This window comes from Opisthocomus hoazin, chromosome Z (assembly GCF_030867145.1).
Source record: "Opisthocomus hoazin isolate bOpiHoa1 chromosome Z, bOpiHoa1.hap1, whole genome shotgun sequence".
Classification (NCBI taxonomy): Eukaryota; Metazoa; Chordata; class Aves; order Opisthocomiformes; family Opisthocomidae; genus Opisthocomus; species Opisthocomus hoazin.
In genome coordinates, this window is record NC_134454.1 from 53,670,919 (window position 1) to 53,684,603 (window position 13,685).

A 13,685-nucleotide genomic window follows, 5' to 3' on the forward strand; every position below is an offset into this window, starting at 1 on the left:
GCCTCGCAGCCAGCTCCGCAACGCCAGAGACACGGTGGCTGGCAGACCGTCGGCTCGGGTAAGGACACATGGCTGGCTTGGGGTGGGAGATGCCAATGTCCTTGCTGCACCCCAGGGCACCACCTCTCGCCACCTCTGCTTCTTTAACTGCCTGCTGTCGTTGTGGCAGGCTCATTGCGAGATGCTCCACAACAGAGCAAGCTGGCGTGATGCCAGACCTCCCAGCCTGGTGGGGAGACAGGCGGCAGAGACCCTCTTCCGCCTTCTTTCCTCACTTCTTCCTCATTTCAGCAAATTCCTGGCACCTCACTACTCGCTCAGCGGTCAAGACTCAAAACCAAGCCTTCGAAGCCGATGAGCTGGTGCAGGAATGCAAGATCTGAGCCCGAAAGGCAGCCAGGGCCTGGCTGAGGCTCACAGCATGGACCCAGCTCCCAGCGGGAATGCCAGTCTCACAGTCTGTCCTGGCCTCCCCCAGGTTTAACTGCGGTGGAGGTGGGTTTGATGCTTTTGCCCTTTGTGGATGGTAATGCACAGAACAGAAGGTTGTGCTTCAGTGACTTGTACGCTTCAGTGAGGTCTGGGAGTTTTGAAGAGGATTTTTTGTTATCCTGTGACATAGCAGTTGCTGCAAAGTCTTTGTTAAAAGGCCTACACCGGGGGTTCTACTGTGGGCAACTATGCTACCCTAGAGGAAAAATGTCAAAGCCTTTCTTTAGCTAGTTTTCCCCTACAGAATAGTAAGGAGATGTTTTTTTAAAATATATTAATTTCATGAAGTGATTCTTCTCACTTGCTTCTAGTCTTTTAGCCACGATGAAGAGGCAGTGATTAAAATGGAGGATAAGTAAATGCTGCATATACAACCCTGTGATTTAGGGACTGATGCTGAGGAAAAATGGTATGATTTTTTTCCATTCTCTGGTGGCCCAATTAACAGATTGAGTTCTAAGTAAGGTCACAGTGCCCTCTGCTGAAATATGAAGTCCTACATGAAAAAAATAAACGGAAAAAAAAAAAGTATAAGAATAACATTATTTCTATTCAACATATAAATGATAAAAATTGTTTTAAAATGCTATTTGGGACCTTGGGTTTCCCTTCACAGTAATGTAGTTGGGAACCATTTTGATTCCAGTTTTGTTGATCTGCTATGTAAACAGTGCTGCCTGGCTTATGATAGAAACCTCAGAAAGCACTGCTGACATTACTGACACAGACATAAATGCTAGTGAACATGTCTTTCCCTTGGATAGAGGAAAGAAATGATAAGCTGGTGGCAGTCTTTCCAAATAGGCAGTAGAAAGTCTGAAAACTTGATCTTTGTCAATGCTCTCTAGATTATACCTGTGTTGAGTTAGTGTTCAATCTCGTCCTTCCATTGGAAGAGGAAGGTTTAATAAGTGTCACTTTGCTGACTGACTTTTTTCTTAATGGGTGTGGGAAACAAGGATGACTAAGAGCAGGAGAGAGAAGAACATCTAGTGGATGTTTAAGGCTGAACTAACGTCAGCTAATGAGCTTTAGACATTTGGCATCTGGAGAAAAACTGATCTGGGAGGAAGAACTCTGGAACAGGCAAGGAAGAAAGGACTCAGATGACAGAGGTGGAAACAGCCCCTTTCTGATGTTCTGTGCCAGGAAGTGCAAGGGGCCTGAGCCCCTGTGCAGTATTTCAAGAAGATACGTAGGCACTGGGTTAGGAATAAACAACTCCACAGGGTCTGCTACAGCATTTTTGGAGCAGGCTGCTGTGGCAATCATCAGCTGGCACCAAACTATCCAATGCAGTTGCGGTCCTCTGGTTCCACGTATACCTTTCAATTTGATACTGAAAGACTGAAGCTATCTTTATTGCCATGCAGATCTGCTCTTTCGAGTCCACAGACTAATAGCCGTTACTTTGGCAGAAGCATAGCTTTATAAGAAAAAAAATCTAGCTGGCGAAGAAAACCAGACTCCCACCTCCTGAGTTCAGTTTCTCCTAGTCCCCAATGAATTGTTTCTGGTTTTTATTCAAGAGGCAACAGCTTCTGAGGTTTTGTTGTTGTGTTTTTAATTATAATGTAAAACGGCAAGAGTTATGGCAGAGCTATCTGGGAACATCTTTGCTGGTTGATTAAACCACGATCCTCAGTCATGCTGAGAGACAGCCTCAGGTTTTACTGAAGAGCCTACTCAGTAGGTTTGTGTTTGAAGATGAACATCTGTTGGGAGATTTTCAGTGGGGAACATCTGGAATTTAATGCTCAAGATAGAGCAGGAGCTAAGAGGGAAGAAAAATCTCTTCTTCAGTAATTTGTATTCTCTCTTTTAATCCTTCCTTCATTTCCCCAGTGCTCCCACCTAAGCTACTCTTTCATCTATACTCACAACAACCCACACGTTTCTTAATATGAAGCTCAGCAGATAGCTCCAGCTAAGTTCACCCAGAGGTTATTCTAATTCCCTCCATCGAGATTTCAATTTAGAGGCTTATATTAACCCGGTTGATTAAAGTGACCCCCTTTTTATTATAGCAGCTTCACCTTAATCAGTTAATGTGATGGCAAGCCTTTCTTTGTTGCTTTGCCTTGCAGGCAGATCTTGTTAAGACGATGCAATATCTGCTGGACAGGTGCCAAATAGTAAAGCAATAAGAGGTCCCTGCCATTTGACACTGCCTCTTCTGGGTCCAAGCACGCTGGAGCTACAAACACCCCAGCAAGTGTCAGCTCCTCCCAGATTGGCTCCTGTCAGTTCACCATTACAAACTGTAGCTGAAACACACAACAACCACCTTTTGCAAATAAGCACAAGACTCCCAGGGTCTGACACAGCCTGTAGTGGTTAATAGTTCTAAAAGGCTCAAGAAAGGCTGTGCTTCAAGAAGCCTCGCTCCAAAACTTTTCACTTTAGAAATGTCTGGCTACAGATTCTCTTTTACTTCTGGGCTGCTCCACCACATCCTTTCTCTCACTGGCTGTTGGCTCTAGCCAGGCAGGTGTGACACCTCTGCTTCTCTTGTGGGAGCTTGTGCATGTTTCCTCTCCATGTGAGACCACAGTATGCACGTGGGGGCTTTTTCTGCATCCGCTAGCAGAACTTGTAAAATCAGTAAAGGTAGGTTTTGGTTTTGCACATCATAGCACTTCTTGCTTCATGAGCATTAGCTAACTGGAGGTACAAAAATGTAACTTCCTTCGGTCAAAGCACTCTATAGCCTCATGCTAATCTTGAAAAATTTCCCTTGTAAGAGGACTTCCTTTTTTCTGGCAATATCTCAGGGAAATTTATTTTGGTAGCAAGTATATTCAGCTGCCTGCATTTGTTTTTCCATAGCTGGTACCTTTTGATCTGTCAGGATGAGAGCATGCATTATTCTCTGTCTGAATCAGAGGTGACAACTATGTTGAAAGCTGGAGTAATTGCTTCTCTGCAGCTCTGCAATAAATTATGCTGTAGCAGGACAGAGGAAGGAAATCAGTAGCTGCTGTGCTTGTTTTGTTTGCCCTGCCACTGCCTTGGCGTAATACACTCTGTTCCCTGACCCCTTTTACAGAAGAGCTGTTTCCTGCATGAGAACCCATTCCTGTTTGTGACATACATTATCTGAAAAAAAAAAAATCATTCCAGCATTTATAGCCATTTCTTTCCTAAACTTGTCCTCTTCCATGATGAATCAGCTCTCTTTCTCAGTATTCTGTGATCCCTCCACATCTTCTCTGGGACAATCTCTACACACCCAGTGAAAGAAGATTTTTGGATGAGCTTTGGCTACTTGGCTGGAAATTAAGCTATTTATGTATATAATTACTGCCTTGGATTTCAACACTAGTTACGAAAATCTGGGTACCCCATTCCTAATGCATTATGTATGTACCTGTGGACTGCATTTTCTTGGTACCAGTATAATTGTCTTCCCATCTTCCAAAAAAAAAAAAAAAGTCCAATCACGTCCACACAACTTAACTGTCTCACGTGAAAAATAAGCCACACTACTGCAAATGTGTCAGTGCTACGGAAGATGCAGACAGATGTGCAAAAGAGTCAGTGAACAGACACAAAACCCATACTCCTCCCTACCCACTGTTACATTGGGAAAGAGTTTTATTGGGTTTTTTTGTCTCAAAAATCTCACTGATGGTTCCTCTGCATGTAGTTGGGTTCATAAACTGTATAAGCAGGAGCTTTACAGATCCAATATAGCAACTTGGTCTGCAAGAAGTAGAAGTTAAAGCAAGAGTTAACAGACTACAAAAAGAAAAGCAGAATTATCACTCTCTTTAGGTACAAATTGCCAAATTACTTCTGCAACAATTCTCAGGAACAAAAACCTACACTTGCATTCAAACACCTGTTCCTATGACCTTAAGTTCATGTAGTTGATTATTCACAGGTTAAGCATTTATGGGATGACAACTTTAAAAAGCTACAAAGATGTCAAGGGTAATGACTGCCTTTAGAGATCAAGGATTTGCCTGCACCTAGATTGTTGTATCCCTGCCTAATGAGAAATGTCATCTCATTTTGTACTTTCACATTGCAGGTATATTCTAGCAAATGGCATGTCTCTGTTTGACTTCATTACTTTTGCATAGCATTTCTAAGAATTCTTAATTTTTACAATCAAGACACAGAGTGTTTGAGTCTTTTAAGTGCTTGATCAGAATTTGGTTAACTCTAGATGTGCATTCACATATTGGGTTTAGTGTACATATATCCACCTGTGAGAGGGAAAACATGATTATGACTCAAACTTACAACATGTTGTGCTTTGCACGGAGCATTTGCTTCCCTATTAAGCTCTGTATGGAGACTTCATGTCCTGTGACCCTCCAGCAACAACCTTCTTTAACAACATCAGTATAGATTCCTGGCAATTTGCAATGTCATTTACCCTTTCATAGATCCTGAACACCAGGATTTCACAGGCAAAGAGAAGAACTGTTTGCACACAAAAACATCCTTGTAATTTTAGGATCTACTTCAGAAAATACATTAACACAGTTATTTACACACTCACATACTAAACACATATAAATCTAGATACTGCAGTTCACTTAAGACCCTGGTTTACCACTTGTATAATCAGTAACTGCTAGGCATATGCTTTTTAGTGTGAACTTATTTATTATCTTCATTTTAGAAACTGGCTTGTATGTCACCATTAATAACAATGTCATTGAGTTTGTGCAGGACTGCCCAGGTGGGAATGGGCACAGCGAATGAAGAGTGTGTACAATAACTAAAGTGTGAAAGCAATGAAACTGAAGTATGAGAAAAGTTTATCTAAAAGTATAAAAGTGTGTAAGAAAAAACACAGCCAATTATTCCTGTAAACAGTGGGTATCAACATTTCTAAGCATCCTATTGGTACTCATTCTAATGCTATACTTTGGAGCAAAAAGTGTTTAATCTAGTCCCTTCACCGTGACAGCTATGGAAGAATTCAAACCCACCTTGAATCCCATATTACAAAGGGCTTGTTTAATGCTCAGCAAGCAATAGCATGCATAAAAACAGGCGGCGGCGATCAACATTTTTACACAAGTTCTGTGCCATTAATTCCTTTAGTTTGACATGGGTAGTGTCCCCACACTTGATGCTTATCTGTAAAAGATATTTCCATGTATCTATCTGATCTTGAACATGTCGCTACAATCTGAGTCACAGGGACGAGAGAATTTAACAGTAGTAGTATAATTTAGGTAATGCTCTGTTAAAAGAGACAGATTACATTTTGAAACTCAAGTCAGGCTGGGTAGAGCAAAAGGGTGGGAAAACAGGGGGGGTCTAACGCACTGCCCAAGATGCTTTGGAAATAGAGTTAATGGAGCAGCAAGACGGACAATTACTCGGAAAAACCCACAGGCAGCAAAACATTGGGAATATCAGAAATGGAAAATTCTATGGGAACAAGACACTTAACCAGAGCAGCATCCCAGCCCTTGTGGACTGAGAGGGAAGTGGCAAGTACCCTGTCCCTACACAGAATCACAGAATGGTAGGGGTTGGAAGGTAATTCTGGAGATTATATAGTCCACCACCCCTGCTGGAGCAGGTTCACCTAGAGCAGGTTGCACAGAACCTTCTCCAGGTGGCTTTTGAATATCTCCAGAGAAGGAGAATCCACAGCCTCTCTGGGCAGCCTGTTCCAGTGCTCCGTCACCCTCAGAGGGAAGAAGTTCTTGCTCATGTTCAGACGGAACTTCCTGTGCCTCAGTTTGTGCCCATTGCCCCTTGTCCTGTCGCTGGGCACCACTGAAAAGAGTCTGGCCCCATCCTCTTGACACCTGCCATTAAGACATTTATAAGATCCCCTCTCAGCCTTCTCCAGGCTAAACCCAGCTCCCTCAGCCTCTCCTCATAGGAGAGATGCTCCAGTCCCCTCATCATCCTCGTAGCCCTCCGCTGGACTCTCTCCAGTAGCTCCTCATCTTTCTTGAACTGGGGAGCCCAGAACTGGACACAGTACTCCAGATGAGGCCTCACTAGGGCAGTGTAGAGGGGAAGGAGAACCTCCCTCGTCCTGCTGGCCACACTCTTCTTGATGCGCCCCAGGATCCCATTGGACTTCTTGGCAGCCAGGGCACACTGCTGTCTCATAGTCAACCTGTCATCCACCAGGACACCCAGGTCCCTCTCCACAGAGCTGCTTTCCAGCAGGTCCACCCCGAGCCTGTGCTGGTGCATGGGGTTGGTCCTCCCCAGGTGCAGGACCCTGCACTTGCCCTTGTTGAACTTCATCAGGTTCCTCTCTGCCCAACTTTCCAGCCTGTCCAGGTCATGCTGAATGGCAGCACAGCCTTCCGGTTTATCCACCACTCCTCCCAGTTTTGTGTCATCAGCTGAACTTGCTGAGGGTACACTCTGTCCCTTCACCCAGGTCATTGAGGAGTAAACTGAACGAGACCAGGCCCAGTACTGACCCCTGGGGAACACCACTAGATACAGGCTACAAAGCAAAAGGAGAAAGGTGTGTATGGCTTGTAGGGAAAAGAAACTGCAAACAAATTTTTCTTAAACCTTCACTTTATTGCATGTCCAACTATTACAGCCTGACATGAGCTCTTATTTTACATTTGTCTGCTAGCTAGCTGAAGGAACCCAATGGCAATTGTGCACACTGCTATGATTCATGTGAGTATATATACTCCTATCTTCTAATACTTTGCATTTCACTGTTGTGAAGGACAGAAAAATCTGATATTAGTATAGAAATATTAAAAGCAAAAATTTAACCCAGAACATGCTGACATATGGAAATTTATATTACACTGTTAAAAAACCCTATTATATTACACTACTAAAAAACCCTATTAAAACCAGAAATGTGCCATATATATTACTGATGTTCATCATAGAATCATTTCCAAGAAATAGAAATAATATGAGACCACAGATAACTGTGGTGTTGTCTACTGAGAACATACACTCGTCATTTGCACCAGAGATGGAAGAAAACTATTAGATCATAGTTCACACCCTGCAGATGGAGTAAACCATCTTCTGCTGAACAACCTCACAGATATTAAAGAGATGACACGTCATCATCTGAGGTCCATCCCTAAAAGCTACAAATTACACAAAATACACCCTGAAATGATCCTAGTGTATGTGTTGAAAATGTCACTGGAAATGCTACGCAGAGAAGCGATAGTTGTATTTCTAACTGTTTATAGCAATTCTAGTATAGCATCATTACTTATAAACTTGCACACGCACAAAAATAATCCTGAAATATCACTTTGTTTTTATGTTCTGTTTAGAATAAGTTATATGCAAAGACAGGTCATTACATGTTCCAGAAACATTTCCTCAGAAAAAAATTATAATATAATCAGGACGTTCAGCTGCCACCCCACTCAACTTGGACAAAGATGTAACAAAGAATTTTCCTCTCACGCATGGCGATTAAGTCTGCTTTGTACTTTTAAACACAACAGAAATCAGAAAAGTGAAAAAGTTGGCCTGTAAGGACAAAGTTTATACAGACTAATTACTTAGAAATTTCTCTGCACTCTGACCAAACCAGTTTCTCACTAGTACACCAAACATGACAGCCACAAACCTTTCAAGAAAAGTGTAAGTCTCTCTGAATTTTTTCAGTATGGGTTAACAGCCGGACACAAGAGCAGGCACAAGACGATGTATCAGAAAAGGCTAGACTGATCTCAGGAGATCCCCAGATTGCTCGCTCCCAAAATTGTTGCTATTGTATCCAAAAACGATTTTTCAGAGTTTCATCACATAAAAAAGGAGAGGTGGACTTCTATGACTTATCAGTCCGATTATTCCCAGTTATGCAAGTCAATAGCCAGACAAGCTTTTTTTTCTTCCTTCGTTACAATTGTTAATACAATTTAATATGCAAAATTGCAGTACTCCCAGACCATATTATTAAAAAGCTCATAAATTCCCTCAGGACAAAGGTAGCCTTATCTACTTCAATACTATTATTTTTTGAATTTTAACTAGCACAAGACACACACAAAAAAAAAAGGCATAAGAAAAGAAAAATGTACTTGTGAACTCTAGGAAAGGACAGAACCTTCCCATAAGTGCTAGAACAAGTACGACCAGAAGAGGTAGAGAAATAATTACTGGGAAAAGGTCACATAAATGCAACTTTGAAGCTCAGAAGTCACTGCATTTCTTCGCATTTTACAGATGTTTGGACACTAGGATGACATCAGGATCACCTTAAATAAATACAGCCGTCACATACCCTTTTGGCCTTCATTAACCACCGCACCATACGACACAGCTATCATCATACCTGGTGGACTGGGCTTTTCAGTCAGGGCTGGGTGACTCACCTCAGATGTACACCCTTCCTACATAATTTGAAAAGGAGCTGATGGGAAGCATAGGAAATTGGAGGACTTGCCCCTAACAGCAAAACTCATTTTAATATCCTAGATCAGAAGTTATCTGGGGCCTCAGCTGTCACTGTAGCCCCACAATACGCAGAGTTAAGGTTATCTTTTCCCAAAGCATGTCCTTGCCATCTTCCCAGCTCTTTAGGGATGGGTCTCCAGCCCATCATATATAGCGGATTTTCACTGAACTGTGATAGTGTCTCTTATTGTGCACTTAATGTGATTCCTGCTCCAAGCAGTTTATTCTTTTGTTGTTATTTTTTAAACATTAACAATTACAAAATAAAATGCAAAACCAACCTGTGGAGCAAGAACATGAGCCCAGATGCTCCCTAAAAAGGTCTAATACATTACATTAGAGTTCTAAACTTGCCTGCCTTTCTGTAGCCCAGTGAGTTTTTAATTTCTACTGCAGAATGACACTATTTGAATAAGGAATGGAAATCAATCTATTTGTATACAAAACTTGACCATGAAGAGGCAATTACAATGCCTTTTCGACTGGGTTTGGGCAGAGATGCCTCATTTTTTAGATCTCACTGAGTTTCAGGCATGTGGTGCAAAGTGTGTGGCTCAGCCCTTGCAGGCTGCAGCCTCAGGTGCAAACGAGCAGCTATGCAGACTGGTAATTTTAACTGCACACCACCACAGCAGCACCCAAGCTGGCAGCCACCTCTGGAGACGGCCCAGGACACTACGTGTCCCAGAGCAGGGTCAGCTACAGCCGCTCCTCCACAGATGAAGACTCCACAGCCTCTCTGGCAATCAGCTCCAGTGCTTAACCATCTCCCCAGTAAAAGTTTTTCTTCTCTTTACACAGAATTGCCTGCATTTCAATGTGCACCCACTGCCTCTTGTCCTGTGCCACTGGGCACCATCGAGAACAGCCTGGCTCCATCTTCTTTACTCTCCCACAAGGCAGTTCAACATGGATAAAATGCCCTTGAGTAGATAACCGTAATTGCACTGGCCCACCTCAAGCTGAAATGACTCTACACGCAGCAGCTGAGACAGACTTTAAGATGACAGACTTTGGGGACAGGCCCATAACTTCAGACACCATTAGTGCCTCCTTCCCCAGCACTCCCAACTTGTCTCCAAATGAAAAGCAGGATATGCTCCACAAACTTCACAGGTCTATCAGCATTTGAAATAGTTTATAGTATTCACACAACACACATTACAAAATTTCTTGATATAAGAACAGAAAAGACTGAAGATTTTATTGCCTTGTCAGATGTAAAAATTTATTTATGCTATTTATCAAGTGTTTAAATTTACACAAAAGACAACACTTCAACTTCAGGTCCAATTCTCCACCAGTAAGTCCTACAACAGAATACCCTTGACACTTCCACACACAATTTTTACAGGATGGCTTAGAACAGCAGAATCTCATAAATAACGGCCAACTTCACAAGCCTGCAGGTCACTACCTCATTAGTATTCCTCTACTGAGCATGACCCACAGAACAACGGAAGTCTTAAAACCATTTTAATCCCCAAACACTATCACTACTGCACTCGGAGCATTTAAATCACATTGCCCTGCATTAGTAACACCAAACATTATAACTAAAGATTTACCACATCTTCCCCTAACAAAACGCCTTTTTTTTTTTTTAAACATTAGAGAGAACTGTGCATCAACACAACAAACAACTGCAAAATACACAATCATCCATTTGGCTTGGTTTTCCAATAAAAATAACATCAGTCATCTATTTGTTAACTGCACCTCTTGTGTTGTACTCCTTTCCCCTCCCCTCTCACTTAGGAAACTACACTAGACCACGCAGTTTAACTGTAGCACTGAGGTAGCATATTTTAATTGAACAGAATAATACATCTGCTATTGTGCCTCCTCTCCTTTAAAGCACAAGAAAAAATCCCCACAGTTATTCAATTTCTTTGGAGAAGACAGGCATATAGTTCATTTCCAACAGCCACTCCATTTTTTAATTCAAAGCACAAAGCATCTTTGAATGGTAGGTACATTATACCAGCTAGAACAAATGAGAACATATACAAGAAAGAACTATGTCAGTTGTATTAGAACTATGGTTACATTTTAGCTCTATGGCACCTATTGTTCCCTTCTATGAAATGCATCTTTACAGTCTCTGAAATTTAATTTCAAAAGACTAGGATCCTGAAAAAGGGCAGCTGTGCCTCAGTTCTTCTAAATGATTTTCACGCTCTCTGCAGAAAGGGTCAAATAATTACAATAAAACCAAAAGAAATCAAATGGACCTAATAAAATCAATAGAAATTAGCAACATGAGTATATTAAAAGAACCGAAGTTAAGGCAAAAGATATAACATGCCTGAATGAACTGAGAGCACTTTCCATTCCACTTAAAAGTTAGAGCTGGGACAGCCTAAAAAACATAAAATCAATTAAAGAGTAGAAGCTTAGTTTCGTAACAACTTGAGACGAGCAGTATCTCAGCTTTGCCCTTCTGGCTAAAAGCCTTAAAAGAAAAAGCTGAAGTCAAGCTGTATCCAAGGCTGCAGCCTTAACACCCAGACTGTTCACTGAAGTTAACTCTTACAGATGCCTGTATATTTAGGTGTGAATAGTAAAGAGTGACCTCAAAGAACTGTAGTCATTTTCTGCTCTGCATGCCCTGCTGGTAGACATAACCTTGTTAAACTCTGTTGCACGATACACAATCCATACCGGATCTTTGAATCCCCCCTCTCCATTTTCCATGCAGCAAAGCAAAAATTTTACTGCAGTTAAAACCCCTTGAGTCAGCTGCACGCGTTAAGGGAAATTGATTTTTTAACACCTTGGAAAAGAGATTGAGAATGTAACTGACCTGACTGCTAAATAAACCCTCAGGAAAAACACTAAACAGCTGAGGAGAAAATGCATATGTTACAATGACAAATTCACGCTGTTTATGGAGACTTTAGTGTTAATCTTTCAAGTAATCCAAGACGAACTCCAACATCCGTTATAAAAAAATTTAAGGCTTTTATGAAGACCCACTTACATACAAAAGGAGTATTGAACAGAAAGAACTTGTTTACAGTAAATACAAACATCTAAAAAAATCTCTGAAACCTGTTTATACAAATACTAATAAATTCTTTAATATTTTGTACAACTAGAAGGTGCACAGGTTGGCATTCAAGCAGTCAATGCTGGCAAACATCTGTCAGACAATAACATGATTTACTTGGATAACAATATAGTTTAAAATGCCATAAATTAAAAAATAAGTTAGTTCACATTTTTTTTTCCCCCAGCTTTTATGTACATCTTAGTCTTTAATGATATCGTGTAGCCTTCTTCAGAAGCTCGAGGTCTTTCCGTCGGCTTTTGATCGCTCTGGCACAGCCATACTCTTCCAGTTGTAAAGGGATATACTTTTCTATCTGAATGAGCCCATGCCCAGCAGGACCAGTAAACAGCTTAATCCAGGATGGCTTAAAGTTTCCTCTGAAGCCCAGAAAGGCCAGGCTTCCTGTGACAAAAAGAAGCTCAGTGTTACCGCACCAGCCAAGCCTGTCCAAGCACAACACAGGACTAGCGGGGAAATTTCAGCTCCTCTGAAATTCTCCCCCCAGATTATTCAGAACATTAATCCACTCTCAGCTGCACGTGCACCAAGCAGGAAAATAATGATTTGCAATTTCTTTTTTCAATATTCGATATTAAATACTTTGAAATCTTAATTTGAAAACATGACTATCAGGACAGTTACAAAACCTGCTTTCTCAGACAGGACTTGTCCCAGGGCCCTGAATGGATGAGAGCTACCACATGTGGCCTATAAAGTCATTATCCCTCAAAATACCAACAGCTTCTAACCTCTACCTTTGCATTCTGTTAGAACAGGAAACACTAGCCTGGCACAGGAGATTGTTTAAAAACAGATTCGCTGAGTGAGGCACAAAATACAGGCTTTGGGAAAAAAGCCTGGGGCTCTTTTTCTGTAATCCACGGGCACAAAGAACTGCTAGTCTCTTCCTCTGCTTGCAACAAGCTTCACACAATGCCCTTCGGGGCAACAGGAAGGGTTTTCCACCCCATCTGCGGAAAGGCCGCCCTCCCTCCCTCTCGACAAGGGCTGAAACGCAGCAGCCCACACCAGCACAAACTGGCAACCATCCTCCGCCAGCTGCATCCTCTTCACACACCCCGTGAGAAACCCGCCACGCCAACATCGACACACAGACCAAGGCGGTGTCAGAGAAACATGCAAAATTTCCACCAACCGTTGCTCTGAAGATAAGGCGGTTTGGCTGTCCCCAGGGACATTAAGGCTTCTGATAAATTATTAGGAATTGCTACATCACCTCTTGTGCTCAGCAGAACGACAGACCTGCAGCAGAAATGATGCAGAGACAGCAGCTGTTATAAACAAAGTTTTTGTAATATTCAGCTACATACTTTCACAGCTGACTGGCCTCACAGTACACATGCTCTTAGAGCACTCATGCCATGTCATTTCATGACATGGAAACACTCAACCCTCTCTGAAAGCAGCACCTAGAAAAGCACCTGGCTACATGTGGGTTTTTTTCCAAACAGACTTTTAAATTTAACTTCAAAATCTTTGGAAAGTGTTATTTAAATATAGTTTAATATTTTGTGTCAAAAATCAAATGTAGCTGTTGGTCTGAAATTAGAATATTAGAATGCTGATTTTTCTTACACCAATGTTTTATCTTTCTTTAATGGTAAGCAATTTTCTCCCTAGACAGTGAGAGAACAGCGTGATATCGTCACATAGTTCTTGTCAGTGTCCTTAAGGGACCTTATTAAGCAAAAAGTTATTCTTGTTTTAAGCAAGGAAGTGTTATTAT

The 13,685-nt window shown here is 41.7% G+C and overlaps 1 protein-coding gene across 3 annotated transcripts in view; it reads right to left on the bottom strand.

Annotated features, from left to right (window-relative positions):
• Positions 1-10,098: 10,098 nt before the first annotated feature.
• Positions 10,099-13,685, bottom strand: part of CEMIP2 (cell migration inducing hyaluronidase 2) — a 48,547-nt gene continuing 44,960 nt past the window's right edge. For all 3 annotated transcript variants that reach the window (XM_075447169.1, XM_075447167.1, XM_075447168.1), the window contains exons 23-24: positions 13,095-13,201; positions 10,099-12,340 (exon numbers count right to left, since the gene is read on the bottom strand). In XM_075447169.1, the coding sequence (XP_075303284.1) occupies positions 12,144-12,340; positions 13,095-13,201 (304 nt within the window). In that variant the 3' untranslated portion in view covers positions 10,099-12,143. The remainder of the gene's footprint in view (positions 12,341-13,094; positions 13,202-13,685) is intronic.